At 37.9% G+C, this 22,315-nt stretch overlaps 2 protein-coding genes across 3 annotated transcripts in view; one reads left to right on the forward strand and one right to left on the reverse strand.

Annotated features, from left to right (window-relative positions):
- akt1 (v-akt murine thymoma viral oncogene homolog 1) overlaps nt 1-2,130 on the reverse strand; it is a 57,650-nt gene extending 55,520 nt beyond the window's left edge. Inside the window, exon 1 of the mRNA XM_084096839.1 lies at nt 1,986-2,130. The gene's annotated coding sequence lies outside the window, so the exon portion shown is untranslated. The remainder of the gene's footprint in view (nt 1-1,985) is intronic.
- A 9,207-nt stretch (nt 2,131-11,337) lies between these two features.
- On the forward strand, nt 11,338-17,105 carry zbtb42 (zinc finger and BTB domain containing 42). Of its 2 annotated transcripts, none has more exons than XM_084096582.1 (2): nt 11,338-11,476; nt 13,182-17,105. In XM_084096582.1, the coding sequence occupies exon 2, from the start codon at nt 13,197-13,199 to the stop codon at nt 14,487-14,489; it is 1,293 nt and encodes a 430-aa protein (XP_083952708.1). In that variant the 5' UTR covers nt 11,338-11,476; nt 13,182-13,196; the 3' UTR covers nt 14,490-17,105. The 2 variants fall into 2 exon arrangements, with proteins under 2 accessions (XP_083952708.1, XP_083952709.1); XM_084096583.1 differs by lacking the exon at nt 11,338-11,476 and adding an exon at nt 11,748-12,171.
- Nucleotides 17,106-22,315: the final 5,210 nt, after the last annotated feature.

Consider the following 22,315-nt stretch of genomic DNA (forward strand, 5'->3'; position numbering starts at 1 on the left):
TAGGTGATCAAAGATGAGTTTTAAGGGATAAAATGATTGACTACAGGGGGACTTGCAGCTCTGCAACTCCAAACCACTTGAGCTTGTGTCCCGAGTTTTAATATTTAGTTTTAGGGGTTTGTTCAACCCAGTCATGTGTGACGTCTTGCTTTCTTGTTCTGTCTAGTTCACAGGATCTGGAGTAGAAGTGCAATCTCTCCAATCAGACTAAAACACGGAGGCAAGGACAGTCATATGATGCGAGTCTAAACCCAGGCGATTCGCGACCACTAACGCACAATACACTCGACTGTGTCTGAGTTTCTGCATTCTTCACATTCTGCGTGTTACTGGTGGCAGATCTGCGTCAGCGGGACCCGAAGGAACTCAGAGTCGTCCCGCAGAAGAATGTCAAACATTCCTCCAGCATCTTCATCCCTCATACACCCACACATCAGAGGACAGATAGTCCAGGCTAGCGTTCGCATGAGGTCTAGGCCTCAGTTTCACGTGCTATATATGTCGTACGTGCCTAAATAGTGTACTTTTTAAAGTTGAAAGTGAAGGAAAAGTGCAAAGCATCCTCATGAAGCTCAAAAACAAGAGTTTTCATTTGTGTTTCATCATTTCCAATACTTTCATTTGTGTGATTTTATAGCTTAAGTTTAGGGATGCACGATATCGGTATCGGCCGATATATGTTCGTTTATAATGTTATCGTTATCGGCCCGATAAGAAAATCTGGCCGATATATTAAAGCTGATAAATAATGTATTATTTCCTTCAGCTGAGACGCTTCAGATGCGCACTGTTCAACAGGATGGTTTTGAATTGCTTGAAATATGATTGAAATCACTTCAAAAAAAGGAAAATACAGTTCAGTGCAACATGTGCAGCGCAGGTCTGTCATGTCGGCTACAGAACATTATGATGAGAATATTATAATTGTGTGTTTGTGTCATTACTTGTTTTTGTAATCAGGCTCTCAAAAATTATGTAAAAATTTGGATTAAGGTTTATCAGCCAATATATAGGTTATCGTCTTTCAAATATAAAGAATTATTGGTTATCGGTATCGGCCAAAATTTTCATATCGGTGCATCCCTACATAACTATAATTCTAAAATGTGAAAAGCATGTAGAAAGTAGAATGAGTAATTCGAGTGGTATTTAATAACCTATCATCATCATAAACAATCCAGAATCAAAGACTAAACAAGCCTGAAGTAAACCAGAACCATGTTGATTAGATGGCGTCACAAATCAGTGTTTACAGTGAATGATCCACTCATTTCCGTGACAACATCTTCTGCTTGAGTAAGTCACGTGACTTTTTGACAGTCCATCGAACAACTTCTGACAGATATACTTCAATGAGAATATACATGTTGATACCCCTGTACTGTGGCGGTACTTTCATTACTATATATTAAATGGCAGACGATTTCATCAAATTCCTCCATTGTACATATCAAAAACAACTTGATACTTGTTTGTTACTGTAAACACTGTACGGGCTCTTACAGACACAAACACAATCACCTGAGATTACACTGATAAATTATTAACAGGAAGACAGAGACAGAGACAGAGACACACAGTCTGTTCAGCACATGTCGCTTGTAAACACAGCAGGACTGTCACGTAGAGACATTGGAATTTATGGAGAATAAAGAGAAACATAGTAACGTTCGAATTTTAGTAACATTCGAATTTTTGAAACATTGTAACATTGTAACGGCTGGGCCTGGGCGTGCACGCGCTTAAAGTGACACAAAGTAACAACTGACAGATGAATAATAAAGGCATTAACGAATAAAAACTAGAGGTTACAGTTTTAACCAGCAGCTAAACCAGTACTTTCATTCACCCCGCGTGGAGTCGTTTATTTTTAGAGTTATAGTGTTTTATTTTAGGCCTCTGAAGAGAGAAATAACCGCATCCTATTCAGAGCTTCACTGTCCGATAATAACTCACATCGTTAAAGTGAATGAGAGAGACTTTACCGAGAGTGATCTCACTGAGAGCTCCGGCGCATCGCTCGCTGCTTCGGCTGATACTTTAATCCCACAGAAAACAGGTAAAAGTGTTTAGATGAGCACGAGCGTGTCCTCTCCTCCTCCTCCCCACAGCGCGAGACTCCAGAGAGACTTCCCTGAGAGAAGCGCTGGGTCCTAGAGCCCGCCGGCTCAACACAACACTACTGCACTACAACATTACACTACACTACACCACTACACTACACTACACTACAACATTACACTACACTACACCACTACACTACACTACACTACAACATTACACTACACTACACCACTACACTACACTACACTACAACATTACAACACTACACTACACCACTGCACTACAACACTACAACACTACACCACTACACTACACTACAACATTACACTACACCACTACACTACACCACTGCACTACAACACTACAACACTACACTACACTACACTACACTACAACATTACACTACACCACACCACTACACTACACCACTGCACTACAACACTACAACACTACACTACACCACTACACTATACCACTGCACTACAACACTACACTACACTACACTACAACATTACACTACACCACTACACTACACCACTACACTACACCACTGCACTACAACACTACACTACACTACACTACAACATTACACTACACCACTACACTACACCACTACACTACACCACTGCACTACAACACTACACTACACTACACTACAACATTACACTACACCACTACACTACACTACAACACTACACCACTACACTACACCACTGCACTACATTACAACCCTACAACACTACACCACTACACTACACCACTGCACTACAACATTACAACACTACAACACTACGCCACTACACTACAACACTACACCACAACACTACATTTCAACACTACACTACACCACTGCACTACAACATTACAACACTACAACACTACGCCACTACACTACAACACTACACCACAACACTACATTTCAACACTACACTACACTACAACACTACACTACACTGAAACACTACACTACACTACACTACACCACTACACTACAACACTACACTACACTACACTACACTACAACACCTCAAAACTACAACACTACAACACCACAACAACACTGCACTACAACATTACACTACACTACAACACTACATCACTACAACACTACAACACCTCAAAACTACAACACTACAACACCACAACACTACACCACTACAACATTACAACACACACCACTACACTACACTACAACACCTCAAAACTACAACACTACAACACCCCAACACTACACTACAACACTACACCACAACACCACACCACAATACCACAACACTACAACAACAACAACAACAACAACAACAACAACAACAACACCACAACAACACTACACTACACTACAACACTACACTACAACACCTCAAAACTACAACACTACAACACCACAACACTACACTACAACACTACACCACAACACCACACCACAATACCACAACACTACAACACCACAACACTACACTACACTACAACACTACACTACAACACCTCAAAACTACAACACTACAACACCACAACACTACACTACAACACTACACCACAACACCACAACACTACAACAACACCACAACAACAACACTACACCACACCACAATACCACAACACTACACCACAACACCACAACACTACACTACAACACTACACCACAACACTACACCACAACACTACACCACAACACAACACTACAACACTACACTACAACACTACACTACAACACTACAACACTACACCACAACACTACACTACACTACAACACTACAACACCTCAAAACTACAACACTATAACAACACTACTACAACAACACTACAACAACACTACACTACTACAACACTACACTACACTACACTACACGACAACATTACAACACACACCACTACACTACAACAACACAACACCTCAACAATACAACACTACACTACAACACTACACTACAACACTACACCACAACACTACACTACAACACCTCAAAACTACAACACTACACCACTACAATACTACAACACCTCAAAACTAAAACACTACACTACAACAATACTACACTACAACACCTCAAAACTACAACACTACACTACAACACTACACCACAACACTACACCACTACAATACTACACTACAACACCTCAAAACTACAACACTACACTACAACACTGCAACACTACAACACTACACTACAACACTACAACACTACACTACACTACAACATTACAACACACACCACTACACTACAACACCACAACACTACAACAATAACACACTACACTACAACACTACACTACAACACCTCAAAACTACAACACTACAACACCACAACAACACTACACTACAACACTACACCACAATACCACAACACTACAACACCACAACAACACTACACCACAACACAACACTACACTACAACACTACACTACAACATTACACCACTACACCACAACACCTCAAAACTACAACACTACACCGCAACACTACAACACTACACTACACGACAACATTACAGCACACACCACTACACTACACTACAACACCACAACACCTCAACAATACAACACTATACCACAACACTACACTTCAACACTACACCACTACAACACCTCAAAACTATAACACTACAACGCTACAACACTACAATACTACACTACAACACCTCAAAACTACAACATCTCAAAACTACAACACTACAACAACACCACAACAACACTACAACAACACTACACTACTACACTACAACACTACTACTACAACAACAACAACAACACCACAACAACACTACAACAACACTACACTACTACACTGCAACACTACACTACACGACAACATTACAGCACACACCACTACACTACACTACAACACCACAACACCTCAACAATACAACACTATACTACAACACTACACTACAACACTACACTACAACACTAAACCACTACAACACCTCAAAACTACAACACTACAATACTACACTACAACACCTCAAAACTACAACGCCTCAAAACTACAACACTACAACAACACCGCAACAACACTACACTACAACACTACACTACAACATTACACTACAACACTACACCACAACACAACACTACAACACTACAACACTACACCACAACACTACAACACTACACCACAACACAACACTACAACACTACACCACAACACAACACTACAACACTACACCACAACACTATAATACTACACTACACCACAACACAACACTACACCACAACACTATAATACTACACTACAACACTACAACACTGAACAGCATTAGAGACAGAGAGAGAGAGAGTTATACAGATGTAAAGAATTTACACAAAATTACATGTACATTTTTATTAGTGCTGGGCAACAATTAATCGCATCCAAAATAAAAGTTTGTGTTTACATAATATATGTGTGTGTACTATGTATAATTATTTTGTTATATAAATACACACACATATTTAAGAAAAATGTGTTATTTATATATAAAATATTTATATTTATGTATAATATAAATTATGCATATGTGTGTATTTATATAAATAATTATACACAGTACACACACACACACATATATTATGTAAACACAAACTTTTATTTTGGATGTGATTAATCGCGATTAATCATTGCCCAGCACTAATTTTTATATTTAATAAATAAATAAAATAGACGTTTATCGAGACATTATGAATAATATATTGAAATATATTTGTTCATATATATTGATATGTGTAAGTATGTACAGTATATGTGTGTGGGCGTGTGTGTATATATATATAGATAAACAGTTATAGACAAACTATACTGTTTTTATTGAATTCCATTTTTTATTTTTAATATTAAATTATTTTGTCTTCATAATGTCATAACGTTTTTTATTCATTACTTTATTGTAATACATTTTTTGTTATTTGTTGTTATATTGTATATTTCTTAAATAAGAATTATATATACATATATTATATTTTATTTAATAAATATATAAAATAGACATTTATCAAGACATTATGAATATTTTTTATGAATAATAATTAATGTTTGTGTGTGTATGTGTATATATATATATATATATGTAGAAAGAGAGAGAGAGAGAGAGAGAGAGAGAGAGAGAGAGAGAGCATTTTTTCTCATAGTAATTGACAAACTATAATGTGTTTTTAATTCCTTTTTTTCTTACAGTATTTTTGTCTCAATAATGTCTTGATATTTTTTTTCTTTCTATTCATTGCTTATCACCATATTGTAATACATTCTTGTTGTTATTTATTTTTCTTGTCATTAGTTGTGTTTGTGAATAAAGCTTTCGCAATATTGAAAACACAATCATAGCAATAAAGTGTTTTAAATATAATATTCTGTCTCTGTGTGTGTGTGTGTGTGTGTGTGTGTGTGTGTGTGTGTGTGTGTGTGTGTGTGTGTGTGTGTGTGTGTGAGAGAGAGACAGTGGACAGCAGAGGAATGTGATCTTTTGTCTGTCACAGAGGCTCGGGTCGGAATGCCATTGATGAGACGGACAGAAAGAAACGAGGAAAGTTTCTCTCTCTCTCTCTCTCTCTCTCTCTCTCTCTCTCTCTCTCTCTCTCTCTGTCCTGTGAGAAACTCTGACGCTCTCTCATGCTGACGCTGGATCTCATGCTGCACAAACACTCATTGTCTCACCCGTAAACACTGCGTTCACAAACTACAGCAGCGCATGAATGAAACTCAGGGGCCCGACAGAAACAGCTTCTGTCTCCAGATCAACATCGTGGCCCAGACAGCCAGAGCCGATCAGTCTCTGTGGACTCCGTTTCCAACTTGGTCTTAGCTTTTTTTTATATATATTTTTTAATAAAATATATAAATACTTTAAATTTTACAATTATTTTTTTTATTAATATTTTATTTATATATTGTTTTCAAGTTTAAATTAGAAAATAAAATCCCAGATTTTCAACTTGGTTTTACTTTTTCTTTTCTTTTTTACATTTTTACATCACTAATTTATTAATATACTATTTTTCATTTTAAATGGGAAAAATAACAGATTTTCAACTTGGTCTTAGATTTTAAAAAAAAACTAATTTTTATTTATTTATAAATGAATTATTAATATATTATTTGTATATTGTTTTTGAGAAAACCACCCCACTTACCCTACTTTTTTTTTTTTTTTACTTTTTTTTAACTTTTTTATTAATATATTATTTTCATGTTTAAATAAATTTTTGAAATATTTTTTTTTAATTTATTTTTAAATTAATTATTAATATATTATCAATGTATTATTCCCAGTTTAAATGAGGGAAAATCACTTGGTTTGGGATTTTTTAAAGTAATTTATAATTTATTTTTAAATGATTTATTAAACATTTATTTATTTATTAAACATTTATTATACATTTATATATTATTACCAAGTTTATTTCCAGCGCAAGTGCAAAAGCTCTGATTAAAGAAAATAATTTAGACACATTGTCCCGGAACAGAAATTACTCCTGTTTTTTTGTCTAAAATAAACAAAGTGAGTTATTACAGAGATACCATTTGTGATTTTTCTTTATATATAGCAGATAATAAACGAGTAACACTTTATAATAAGGTTTCATTTGTTAACATGAACTAAGAATGAACAATACGTCTACAGCATTTATTAATCTTAGTTAATTGCAACCTTTACTAATCCATTATTAAAATCAAAAGTTGTATTAACAATATAATGGTAACACTTTACAATAAGGTTTATTAGTTAACTACCTTAGTTAACTTGAACTAAGAATGAACAATACTTCTAGCATTTATTAATCTCAGTTAATATTGATTCCAACATTTACTACGTTATTAAAATCAAAGGTTGTATTTATTAACATTAGTTAATACACTGTGAACTAACATTAACAAACAATGAACAGCTGTATTTGTATTAACTAACATTAACAAATATTAATAAATACTGCAACTAATGTATTGCTCATTGTTAGTTCATGTTAGTTAATACATTAATAATCTTAACTAATGAACCTTATTGTAAAGTGTTATCATAGTTACTGCACAAACATAACATTAACAAAGAAAAGTACATGCTTAACTAATACATTAACAAATGTGACCTATATACTGTAAATTGTAACCAAAATATGTTTAATTAGATCAAACTAGTCTGTGTGAGATCTACACATTAACTAGAAGAAGAGAATAAAGAAAATAAGATTATAAAGTCACTGTGAACAGAGATGTTTTTTTGCCTTTCTTTTTATTTCTTTTATTTTGTTTGCTTATTTATTTAATAATTTTATGTATTATCTGTTTAAATGTCAATCAATACTCTATGTGGCTCGTACAAACTCAATTGTTCTACTCATTGTTAATTTCAAATGTCAGTATAGGATTTATGTTAATGGAATGAATGTTAATTGTTGTTACTTGCAAAATGTAAATTTTTAAAAAAAATTAACTCAAGTATACTTAATTAAAGTTGCTTAACTTAAAAAATTGAGTAAACCTGTTGCCTTAAAATTATTAAGTAAATAAACTTAATGCTTAATTGAAACAATTAAGTTATGGGAACTTGACAATTCCACATTACTTAATTTGTTTTGATTAAGCATGCAGTTTATTTACTTATTAATTTTAAGGCAATGGGTTTACTCAATTTTTTAAGTTAAGTGAACTGATCACTTTTTACAGTGTTGTTAATTTCAAATGTCAGTATAGGTTTTATGTTAATGGAATGAATGTTAATTGTTTTTACTTGCAAAATGTTCATAAAAAAAAAAAATACCCCCCCCCCCCCCCCCCTCCCCTCGGAACAGCCAGCTTGACTAGTCCTTCAGAGGAGCAGGAGATGGTCTGTAAAGCCCCCCCCCCCCTCCTTCAGAGGAGCTGGAGATGGTCTGTAAAGCCCCCCCCCCCCCCCCCCTCCTTCAGAGGAGCAGGAGATGGTCTGTAAAGCCCCCCCCCCCTCCTTCAGAGGAGATGGAGATGGTCTGTAAAGCCCCCCCCCTCCTTCAGAGGAGCTGGAGATGGTCTGTAAAGCCCCCCCCACCCCCCCTTCAGAGGAGCTGGAGATGGTCTGTAAAGTGTCCGACAGCTGTTTGAGCAAAAGGTTGAACAGTTGCAGAGGCCAGAAGCTCAGCAGCTGCAGTGTTCACGAGCAACTACACCTTCATATACCAGACCTACAAATAGCCCTGAACTATGTGTTCTTTTGCATCTATGTGTGAATGAGCAATTGCATTTGCATGTATTCTTTTAGCAGATGCTTTAAATTCAATTCATTTCATGCTGTGAAACAAAGGTTACAGGCTGGAGATGGACAGGAGAGTTTGCCGTCTTTTGCATCGTTCCAAATGAATACATTTTCTTTTACCATTACAAATGATGTGATCAGCTGTAGTTAAATGAGCATTGAGAATGTCTGAGTGACATGTGCTAAACCTGATGATGATGGTGATGAAGATGATGAAGATGGTGCTCTCCAAAGAACATCTTGAGCTTCAGTGGAAGAAAGAAAATCTGACCGTCTGAACAAAGAGGCGAGTGATTAATGACACTCATTTACATTTCATTATAGTCACAGAGATTTAAAGAATACAAAATAGGAGGCTTTATTCATTTATCAATTATTTGTTTTAATTATTATTATATTATTTATATATTGTTTTTGACAAAATACCAGATTTTCTACTTGGTCTTAAAATTTAAAAAAAAAAGTACATTTTAATTTTTGTATTATTTATTAATAAATTATTTACATATTGTTTTCAAATAAATACCATCAACTTGGTCTTAGATTTTTAATAATACATTTTCATTTTAAATTTTCATGTTAAATGAAAATGTTAAATTATTTATTAATATATTATTAGTACATTATTTCCGAGTTTAAATAGAAGAAAAAAAACAGATTTTAAACTTGGTCTTATAGATTTTTATTTTTTATTTTACATTTTTACATTTAATTTCTTGATAATTTCTTAATGTATTATTAATATATTATTTACCGGTTTAATTATTATATATTTTTTTTTAAATCCCAGATTTTCAGCTTGGTTTTAGATTTTTTTTAAATCATTTTAAATTTATTTTTTAATGATTTATTAATATATTATTAATATATTATTTCCAATTTGGAATGGGGAAAAAAAATCCCATATTTTCAACTTGGTCTTAGACTTTTGGACCCCACTGTATATGCGTGTGACTTATTAGTGGAAAAATATAATACCGATAGGAAAGCAGTGAGTCCAGAAAGCACTCTTGTCTTGTATTTACTGTAGTTTAGATGAAAGCTCAGAGTAACTTCAGGGAGACTCGAGGGCGAGTCGGTGCCAAGACATTCCAGCTCGGAGCAGGATTATCTTCGATTAGATCCCAGAAACTCTCTCTCAGCACACAACAAACCTGTGAGAGCAACAATGAGCTGGAGGACGGCAGCTTCTAATTATACACTTACATGTTGCAAATGTCTCTTATTTTCAGCTTGAGTTGTAACCTAAGAAATCAGTTCTGAAAAAAAAAAAAAATGCACCTGCTATGATTCATAAAGTTTGAAAAAACTCAAGATTTAAATGCATATATAGCTAAAACCCATAAAGATGTGTGAATATACAATTAATGCAGATATTGTAACTTTTGAATAACCCTCAAAATGTGTGTGTATATATATATATATATATATATATATATATATATATATATATATATATTTATAATGTCAACATTAAATTTCAATTATATTAAAGTTGAAAATCTGGGATTTTTCCATTTCAACTTGGAAATAATATATAAGTAATATATTAATAAATTAAAAATGTAACAAAAAAAGTAAAAAAGCTAAACCAAGTTGAAAATCTGGAATATGTTTTCATTTAAACTTTTTCATTTAAACTCGAAAACAATATATAAATAATATATTAATAATTAATAAAAAATAAAAAAAACCTTTTTTCTTAAACAAAACTTAAGAACAAGTAGAAAATCTGGGATTTTTTTTAAAATGTAAACTTCAAATCAATATATAAATAACAATAACTAAAAAATAATAACAAAATGTAAAAAAAAAAATTTTAAACTTGACAACAATATATAAATAATACATTAATAAATAATTAAAAAAATAATAAAAAATCCACATTAATAATTCACATATATATATATATGACTTGCATTATATCAAAAACATACACAAATGAGCTTTTATAAATGTAGACTGAGTGGCACAGCTGTCTTTTAAGTGATCACTGCTACTTACTGCCCCAGTGTGAGTTTGTCCTGAAGTACAGTACACTGGTGTTATCGCGAGACTGGACCATTAACAACCTGCCTGACACACACACACACACACACGCGCGCAGCGCAGAGTGTTTCATGCGCACCAGAGAGACTCGAGGAATAGACCCAGAGACGCAAACATCTGGACTCACACCATGAGCGCGCGCGGGTCCTTCTGATGACGCGACAGTGAGTATAGATATATATTTATGAGTTTTAATATGGACTTTAATGCATTCAATGTGAAACATTGTATCTGCGCGCGCGCGTTTGATCCGCGAGTTCCGCTGCCGCGCTTCACATCGGACGTTCACGATGTGTGTTCAGTGAACGATCTGCGTATAAAGTGTGAATTAAACGACTAAAGAAGGAGAAAAGACGCGTAAAGTTCCTCTGTCGTTTCTCTAATGCGCAACGCTCTTGTTCTAACGCTCGTTTTAAACAAAAGTGTCCCGTCATGAGCTTGTGCGTGCGTCAGAAACTTTAATATCAGCGCGACGCGTCTGTCTGTGAATATCATATTAATATCACAACGCGTTAAAGAGCGCAAAGTCAGAGAAGTTTGCGGTTTCTCAGATGAACATATGGCATAAAGACACAGCTGGAGATTTGAGGCTGATGTCAGAGCAGCTGACTCTACCAGATCACACACACACACACACACACACACGCCTTCTCTCGGTCGTCTGCGTTCAGTCTTCTGCTGCTCTGAACTCTTCTGTTCTCTTATTTAATGTCGTGTTTTAGATGTTGATCCGTGTTTTGCTGGTGTTTGGAGATGTGAGCTGCTGTTTGCGCATGTCTGGATGATTATTCTCATTCTCTGCGGTTTGATGGAAAGCTCGACCTGAAGATCAGCTGTGTGAGATCTGATCTAGAAGAGGGTGAGCTGATGCTGTTTGTAGTTTAACAACAGGTTGTGTTTGTTAGACTGTTTCTGACAGCTGATATGATGAAGAAAACAGCTTGGAAACACAACTTGCTTTTAATGTGTTCAGAGGGTTTTCTCTGACTGTTCGTTTGACATGCATTTAGTGAATGTGAACACAACGTGTTTTAAACGCGGAATAATTCGACTTTATGTTGCATTTGAAGTGATTTTCTGTGCTTGAGATAAAGTTGTTTGTAGACTGAAAATGGTTGGTTTGCAGCAGGTTGGCTCCACTTTTTGTTTGTCTCAACTTGTTTTTAATGCATTATGACTGAATATTTCGAATTTTCATGTGTTGAATTAGAAGTGATTTTCTTTGTAGACTGTTCATCTGACATGCATTAAAAACAGCTTGATTTTAATTCATTTTTAATGCATTATGGCATTACTTCTGTCTGGCATCAGTGGAGCGTGTGTGTGTGTGTGAGAGAGAGAGAGAGAGTAAGTGTGTGTGTGTGTGTGTGTGTGTGTGAGAGAGAGAGAGAGAGTAAGAGTGTGTGTGTTGCATTTGAAGTGATTTTCTGTGCTTCAGATAAAAGTTTTTTGTAGACTGAAAATGGTTGGTTTGCTGCAGGTTGGCTCCACTTTAGTTTGTTTCAACTTGTTTTTAATGCATTATGACATTACTGTCTGTCATGAGTGTGTGTGTGTATATGTGTGTGTGTGTGTGAGTGAGTGTCTGTGTGAGAGTGTGTGAGTGTGTGTGTGTGTGTGTGTTGCATTAGAAGTGGTTTGTTAAATCATCTGGCTCAACTAACTGGTCTCCAACTGATCCTTAGTGTGTGTGTGTGTGAGTGTGTGTTGCATTAGAAGCGATTTTCAGCGCTTGAGATAAAGTTTTCCGTCGACTGAAAATGCGTGTGTCCACTTTTGTTTGTCTCCAGCGGCCCGTCGTTAAGTCTGCACGTTATGAATGGCTACCCAGCGTTTATTTAACATCCAGTTTTTCCTGTTTTCCGGCAGGTTCCCGGCATAAGAATGGAGTTTCCAGAGCATAGCCGGCAGTTGCTTGCGTGCCTGAGTCAGCAGAGACAGCAAGGGTTCCTCTGCGACTGCACCGTTCTGGTGGGACCGGCCCGGTTCAAAGCGCACAGGTCCGTCCTGGCCTCGTGTAGCATGTTCTTCCACCTCTTCTACCGGGATCAGCCGGAAAAATGGGACCTCGTGCATTTAAACAGCGACATCGTGACGGCGCCGGCTTTCGGTTTGCTTCTTGAATTCATGTATGAAGGAAAGCTTGCGTTGGGAAATCTTCCCGTCGAGGACGTCCTGGCCGCCGCCAGCTATCTACACATGTACGACATCGTGAAGGTGTGTAAGGGAAAACTGAAGGATAAGGAGATGTGCGACGGGATCGGGCAGAAGGCGAACGGTCACCCGGATCTTGTAAGTGTCAATTATGTGTCAGCAGAGGCCGAGGTTTGTGTCCGAACAGCTGGAAAGACAAAAGCGGATGTCAGGAGTTCCCAAAGGTCGGATGACACGGATTGCGCGCTGGATTTGTCTTTCAAGCCTCTCCGAGACGACGCGTGTGTTTCGGGACAGCTGGCCCTCGACAGCCAGCAGCAGGACACCGAGACACTTGTTAAAGATGAACATGACTTGCTGTCAGAGCAGGAGGACGGTGATCCGGAGAGCCCGGAGAGCCAGCGCTTTGGGAATAATGCCAGGAGTTCAGTGGTGACAGGGTTCGCTGAACTCTTCCCGGGAAACAAGTCCGGTTTGCTCCCTGCGGACGACGAGCTGATGGACGAGGGATTGCGTGTGCGTTCGGAGCGCCAACTCGGAGACAGCGAAGGCGAAGACGAGGACGATCTCGCGTCTTCGGATATCTCCACGTCCAGCGGGATTCTTCTCCCGACGGGAGGCCAGCAGGTGTGTGTGTGTCCGTTGTGCAGTAAGGTTTTCCCGAGCCCACACGTGCTTCAGATGCACCTCAGCGCTCACTTCCGGGAGAAGGACGGCGTTCGCTCCAAACTCTCTCCCGACGGATCCGTTCCCACGTGCGGTCAGTGCGGGAAGACCTTCTCCTGCATGTACACGCTCAAACGACACGAGCGCACACACTCCGGGGAGAAGCCGTACACGTGCGGACAGTGCGGGAAGAGCTTCCAGTACTCGCACAACCTGAGTCGGCACGCCGTGGTTCACACTCGCGAGAAACCGCACGCGTGCAAGTGGTGTGAGAGACGCTTCACGCAGTCTGGAGATCTGTACCGGCACATACGCAAGTTCCACTGCGGACTCGTCAAAACACTGGCCATCGGATAAATGAAGCAAGCTATGATAATAATATAATAATAATAATATAACATCCGGTGTTTTGCAATCGGCAGACATTTGTTTATTGACACAATTGTGTCTCCGGCAATCAACCATTTGATGCACTTGGGACTTTGACACTCGCCATATATAAATACACATGCATATGTATATGTGTGTGTGTGTGTGTGTCTGTGTGTGTGTGTGTGAACATGCAACGCACTGATAAAATGGTTATGCAGCTCCGTCCAGAAGATTTGATTTCATATCTGCTGTAATTTATCACATATTACTTGACCATTATTGAGTTTTGAAGATGTACTGTATGGTACATGCATACACACGCACACACACACACACACACACACACACACTCTCCCTCACACACTCCCTCACACACGCACTCATTTACACCCTTACACAAACACAAATAAACAAACAGACACACACACACACACACACACACACTCTTACACACTCACACACAAACACAAAGAACAAACACACACACTCACACACACATATACACGTACACACTCTCACTCACTCACTCTCACACACACACACACACACACACACACACACACACACACACTTTCCCTCACACACGCACTCATTTACACCCTTACACAAACACAAATAAACAAACAGACACACACACACACCCTCACACACACACACACACACACACACACATACACACTCACACACAAACACAAAAAACAAACACACAGACACACACTCACACACACATATACACGTACACACTCTCACTCACTCACTCTCACACACACACACACACACACACGTACACACTCTCACGCGTACACACTCTCACTCACACACACAATAACTGAAGTACAGGCAGATTTACTCAAATAAGCGGTTCGATTTGCTGTGTCTCCTGAAGGCCTTCGTTACTGAAAGTTCTGCACTTGAACATTTATAGAGACTGTCTTTGCCTTTTAAAGCTACTGTCGTCATATTTCTCTGATAACTGCACACGTTCAGTGGTGTGTTCATCGAGGAGACGTGCACATCTGAACCGACCCTCATCAGATCGCAGTGTCTCGATGAGTTTATACTAATACCTGAAGAACATTGATTCTCTGTTTCACTAACATCTACTTTCTTTGTTTTATATGTTATATCTCTCTATATCTCTCTGCAAACGGACGTATGGTTGAACCACTGCTGACCGCTCGTGTTCTCTTGACTTTGAACGGTTCAACAGGACAGAATGTTTATAACAATAACTAGCACTAAAAAAAAATCCACGTTCTGCTGTCGGTCCTGATAAACTTGATTAGTTATTATTTATTAGTGTGTTTTTGGTTCAGGGTTTTGCTCTAGACTTGACATTTAAAGCGTAGAAACGTGATTGTGCTGATATTATCTAATATCGGGATAATCGATCATCGATCAGAACCTGACTCGTCATCGCAAACGAAGCTTATCGAATGAAGTTTGACTATCAAGCACTTCTGTGATAGACACAACACTCATACACTGTAGGCTGCTATTTCTAACTGTATATTTATTGTAAATATGTATTTTATTTATCACATTTGGCTTAGAGTATAGAATGACTGAGCTCTTCCAGTTGTGGCCGAGATTAAAATCGCTGTCGTTTCTGTTGGTTCACAAGCACAAACATCCGCGAGTCCTGAAGACTAATATTAATAATCTACCTGAAAAACACACAATAATGAGGCCGTCCTGCGTATGAAGCACACCTGTGTCTCATTCTGTCGACGGACGCGCTTCACTTCTTCATCTCTTACCATTTAACTGCACAAATCTATTTCTGTTTGTTTGTGTTTTCAGTTGTGCAAAAATAATATCATGTAAAATCAAGTTTGTGGGCAAGTAAAGCTGGTTATTTATAGTTGATTTGTGGATTTCAGTGGAAATCTTTTCTTTATTTGATGTATTTACATGATCACAACTATGTTTCTAATGTTCAAAGCAACATTCAGCCAATATATGGATGCAATAATGAACTCGTCATCACGGACCGGAAGAAGAGAGAAGGATTTCCGCATGACTTTACTGTCATGTTTTCATAATGATTCTGGAATTGGTCGTCAGAATGCCGGCTGTACATGTACATTAAAACTGGATTATTGTCTTCTAAGGTTCAGACTGTGAAATTGTATAATCATAAGTAATATTTATTGGTTTGTTTCTTGTGCAAAATGTTACTGTATCTGAGGATTTTGACTTGTAAAATGAAAGATGATACTAAGTTGAGACTTTTTAATAGACTTTGTAGAAGTGCCATTAGATGTAATATAATTTTTTGATAAACAAAAAACATATTTTATAGGAAACAAAAGCTTGATTGTAAGTCTTTTAGTGAATGTAGATGACAATCTGTTGGATTTGATTTTGCCTTGAATTCTTTGGTAATTTATTTTGATTCTTTGTTTGTTTGTGTGCGCTTGCTTTTTTTCTTTCTTTCTTTCTTTCTTTCTTTCTTTTTTCATTGTTTCTTTCTTTCTTTGTTTCTTCTTCAGACACATTTGACTTTTCTGCCCGTTTGTTTGTGCTGTGAAAATGTGACAATCTTTATCTAGATCCTTATTTAGATTAAGCGTAGATTAAACATCATTTTCTGTGGAATTATTGTGTTTGTCTTTTTTTTTATTTTATTTTTTAATGATGCTCAAGCGACATTGACACTTAAAAAAATACCTGAAAATTACTAAAATCTTGGAAATTTCTATAATTAATATAAATTCACAGCTTCTGCTCAGCTCAATTATTTCATTGCTTTTTTTTAGTGTAATCTTTATAAAAATTATTTAAAAAAAATAATAATCCCAGGTCACTCTTAGAAAAAAAGATTAAATGTTGTTATAGTAGTTCTTAAATGATTCCATAATACTTTCACATTTAATGCTTTTACATTTTTTCTAGTGAAAAAGGTATAAAACAAAATTAAATACATGAAGTGATGGGAGCTAATATGCTAATACAGTTAGCTATATTAGATAGCTCTAATAATAAAGAATATAGTTCTATAGCTAATATGAAGCGCCTGACGGAACCTTTAAAGTTCCATGTAGAGCCTCTACTTGAAAAGTGTGGAAACCCATTGGTCACATGCATGGGAATCAGGGATGAATGAATGACCTCAAATATATTTCCAAGGAGTTTCACGTCAGTCGTCTGTCGGTGTGGATTTGTGTACAGAAAACACTGCGGCTTCTCCTGAATACCGATGATGTGGAAGGGGAGGGAATAACACACACACACACACACACACACACACACTACCAGATATGAAGCAGGTGCAGTGCAAAGTGAACCTGCAACTTTACTCAGTTTTTCGTGTTTGACTTCCTCGTTCAGCGTTTCCTAAACGAAAGAACGCCTCCTTCACTGGACGCTCATTTGCATTCCGAGCAAACAAACAATTCACGCAGGAGCAGGAAAAGAAATGCGTGGCTAATTCGGAATCTCAAAAGCCAATTCACTGGTCATTTTCTTAGCGAGTGAGACCCTAATTATTCTCCGAGCGCACATGTAAAGACATCCAGCTGCTCTGCGGTGTGATTCCCATGGCCTCCCCCATCGAGACCACACGCTCCGGGGGAACGACCCCCATCAAACCCCGGGTCTTTTGTCTGTGGTTTGTAGTTCAGTGTGTCTATTGTCCGGTTCCAGCTCTCGAGTTCTGTCCTGAAGCTCAGCGAACCGCTGTATACCCGGTTAAAGGGAACGGTGTGTAAATAAGGGTGTGTGTGTGTGTGTGTGTGTATGACGGCGCGTCTGGAAATCTAGGATTTAAACTGGAGGCCCGGATGATTGGCCTAATCTACTAACATTTCACCTGGAGATCAGTCTTACAATTATGAAAGCGGTGGTGGTTTCTGATGGGGTCGGACAGCAATGAAAAAACTACAGTAAATGGAAATAATAAAATATGTTGTCTTCTTTCTCGTTACCGTTCTGACATGAACACAAATCAGGATAATACAGTGCTCTCACTTTTTTTTCATTAATGACATATTTATGTGCTAAATGAGCTACTGTAAAAAATCTTAGCAACACCCTAGCAACAACCCAGCAACACCTCACCAATCACTCAGAACAACTATGAAATGCATTCTTGTATCAACAAGCTAATAATGCTCACAACACATGGGCAACCACCTAGCAACACCTTAGCAACCACTTAGCAACCACTCAGAAAACCCTAACAACCGCCAGCAACACCTTAGCAATCAATCAGAACAGCTATGAAATGACTTCTTGTATCAACAGGCTAATAATGCTCACAACACATGAGCAACCACCTAGCAACACCTTAGCAACCACTCAGAATACCTTAGCAACCACTTAGAACACCGTAGAAACCCCCAGCAACCACTCAGTGCAACATGAAAATGCATTCTTGCTTCAACAAGCTAAAAATACCCACATTACTTGAGCAACCACCTAGCAACACCTTATCAGCCACTCAGAACTCCCTAGCAACCTCCTAACAAGACCTTAGCAATCACTCAGAACAGCTATGAAATGCATTCTCGTATAAACAGGCTAATAATGAACACAACACATGTTGCCACCTGGCAACACCTTAGCAACCACTCAGAACACCCTATAAACCCCCTGGCAACACCCTAGCAATCACTCAGAACAGCTAAGAAATGCATTCTTGTATCAACCAGCTAATAATGCTCACAACACCTGGCCTGGGCAACCACCTAGCAACACCTTAGCAACCACTCAGAACACCCTAGCAACCCCCAGCAACTCAAATCAGGTGAGAATATGTTTCCAGTCAAATTCTGGCAAAACTAAATATCGATATTAAATATCGGTTTACTTGTGAGTTTGTGTGGGGAAATATATAAAATGAATGAATGTTCTAAAAATAAAATATTTAGTATGTCACATCATTTTGCATATTGTTTTAATTTCTATTGATTATAAGGACATTTAATGTTCTGCCATAAATGATTGTGGTGTCTACTTAAAATCTGCATCCTTGAGCATGAAACAGCTGAAGGACTGGACTAGACAGCTAGCAAATGAGAAACAAGCACGCCATGACTAGTTGTACTCTTTGATGAGCGCGCTGTCGTCTCTTTGACTTAATTAGATGTGTGTTTTGCCCTCGCTTATCAAAAAGCTTCATGTAATTTCCATTTCACCACAGCTAGCACATTTGCATGTATTCCCCAGACGACAGGAAGTCTTTGTAGGAGAACTGAAGTTGAAAACTTGGATGTCTTCACCTCGCAAGGCCAGCGGTGGGAGACCTTGACCTCTGAACGCACGGCCAGGGACATCTGGTGCCTGGCCATGTTTATTTATTTATTTACCTCATAACAAAAGACAGGTGGTCACACTTGAAAAGGAGCGATGCAGCCTCACACACACACACACACACACACACACATGCACAGAAAACAGGAATTCGAGCAACGCTCTGTCAGAGACGAGACCTTTGTGTCTTATATAATTAACTTCAAGTCGATATATCCTCAATGTCACCTTATTAGCACTGTGAGGTCATACAGTGACGGTATGAGATGCTCATACTATGATACTTTGATAAATAGGCTACCATGATATTGTATTCATGCACTAATGCATTTCCAAGGTATTTTACAAAATAGCACTATCAAAACATGGTACAGAAATCATGATAATACCATACATATCAGTATGGCGCTTCTATGTACTGAATGAGCCACTGTAAAAAAAGAAAAACGTATTAACCAATTAGAACAGCCTAGCAACACCATAATGACCACTCAGAACAGCTATACAACACGTTTATTGCAACATTATTACATTCATGCAACACTGTACATTATATTTCAAAGAACAGCATGTAGTCCATGCTTAAAAATCATGTTAATACCGATGTACCAAACATTTATGTTGTGTCAAAAAGCTAAAAAGGCTCACAACACCTTAGCAACCACTCAGAACACCCTAGCAACACCCTGGCAACCACTCGGAACCCCCAAGCAACCAGTAAGAACAGCTAGAAAACACATATGATTATTATGCTCATGCACCATCATAAACAAAGTATTTATTTATAGCAACTATAAAAAAATACTACAATAGAACAATAAAGCAACCACCCAGCAACACCCTAGCAACCACCCAGAACAGCTAGAAAACACATCTGATTATTATATTCATGCACAATCATACAAAATATTTCAAAGAACAGTAGACCTAACATGGTACCATGCCCAAAAAATGATGTTAATACCACTGTACCTTTTGGTACTTTTTTGTTTGTAATCACCCTAGCACCCACTCAGAACAGCTAGATGATACATTCTTGTATCAAAAATCTAATAATGCTCACAACACATGAACAACCACCTAGCAACACCTTAGCAACTACTCAGAACACCATAACAACCACCCAGCCATGCCTTAACAATCACTCAGAACAGCTAGAAAATGCATTCTTGTATCAAAAAGCTAATAATGCTCAGAACACATGAACAGAAACCTAGCAACACCTTAGCAACCACTCAGAACACCTTAGCAACCACCCAGCAATGACTTAACAATCACTCAGAACAGCTGGAAAATGCATTCTTGCATTAACAAGCTAATACTGCTCAGAACACATGAACAGAAACCTAGCAACACCTTAGCAACCACTCAGAACACCATAACAACCACCCAGCAATGCCTTAACAATCACTCAGAACAGCTAGAAAATGCATTCTTGTATCAACAAGCTAATAATGCCCTGAACACATGAACAGCAACCTAGCAACACCTTAGCAACCACTCAGAACACCTTAGCAACCACTCAGAGCACCCTAACAACCACTCAGCACACCTTAGCAACCACTCAGAACAGAAAGAAAACACATTCTTATATCAACACAATTGTTTTAGCAACTAACCAGAACACCTTTTAATCATAGTGGATAATTACACATGGCAAACTTTGACTATTAAGACTCGTGAAAATGGTTTTCAAAACTTGCACCGTGGAAACTATTTCAAAGTTTGCATTGTCGATCCACCAAACACCGTTGTTGTGCAAATGAATGGCCAGAATGCATTAAAGGTTTTCTGTTTCCAGTTAGAATGGTGTAGTGTTAGCGGCCCCTAAATTAATAACTAATGATCTTTGAAATGTAAGTGAATGAATCAAAAACTAACTTTATCTGGACAATAACTTTATTCTAGAGCTGCTGTAAAGCCAAAAGCTACTTTAATTTCCTATTATCACTGTAAAGCTGCTTTGAAACACTCTATATTGTTAAAAGCGCTGTATAAATGAAGGTGACTTGACTAGAGCGTAAGACGATGGAGGAGCAGCCGAACACAGCTGTCACCCCTTCACCACACACACACACACACACCCACACCCACACACACACACACACACACACAGGCGTATTTATAGCGAGGCATCAGCGAGGCAGGCCTGTGTCTCACTGTCTCTCTGAGCACAGCTGTTCCCGGACTCAGAGCCACACGCCTGGACTTAAGCCGGTCCAGGAGTCAGCAGGGCCCGTCAGGCTTTCGGGTCCCTGGCATGTGGTGCAGAGAAAGAGGAGCCGCCTCGGAAGCCACGGCCCTGACCTTTTACAGTAAAACACTCCTGATGAAAGTCTGGACAGCTGCAGAGAAGCCGCAGACAAAAGAACATGTAGAGGAACATCTGACTGCTTTCTCCACAGCAGGACCTCGATATCATGATCTGCGTTAGAAGATCATGCCATCATTTACTCACCTTCATGTCTAAACAAGTTCCGTAGAATTTACAGGAATTTACAGGCAAAAAAATTGAATTACAGTATAATACTGTAAAGCATTTTACAGTTAATTGT

This window comes from Abramis brama (assembly GCF_963993115.1).
Source record: "Abramis brama genome assembly, chromosome: 21".
Lineage (NCBI taxonomy): Eukaryota > Metazoa > Chordata > Actinopteri > Cypriniformes > Leuciscidae > Abramis > Abramis brama.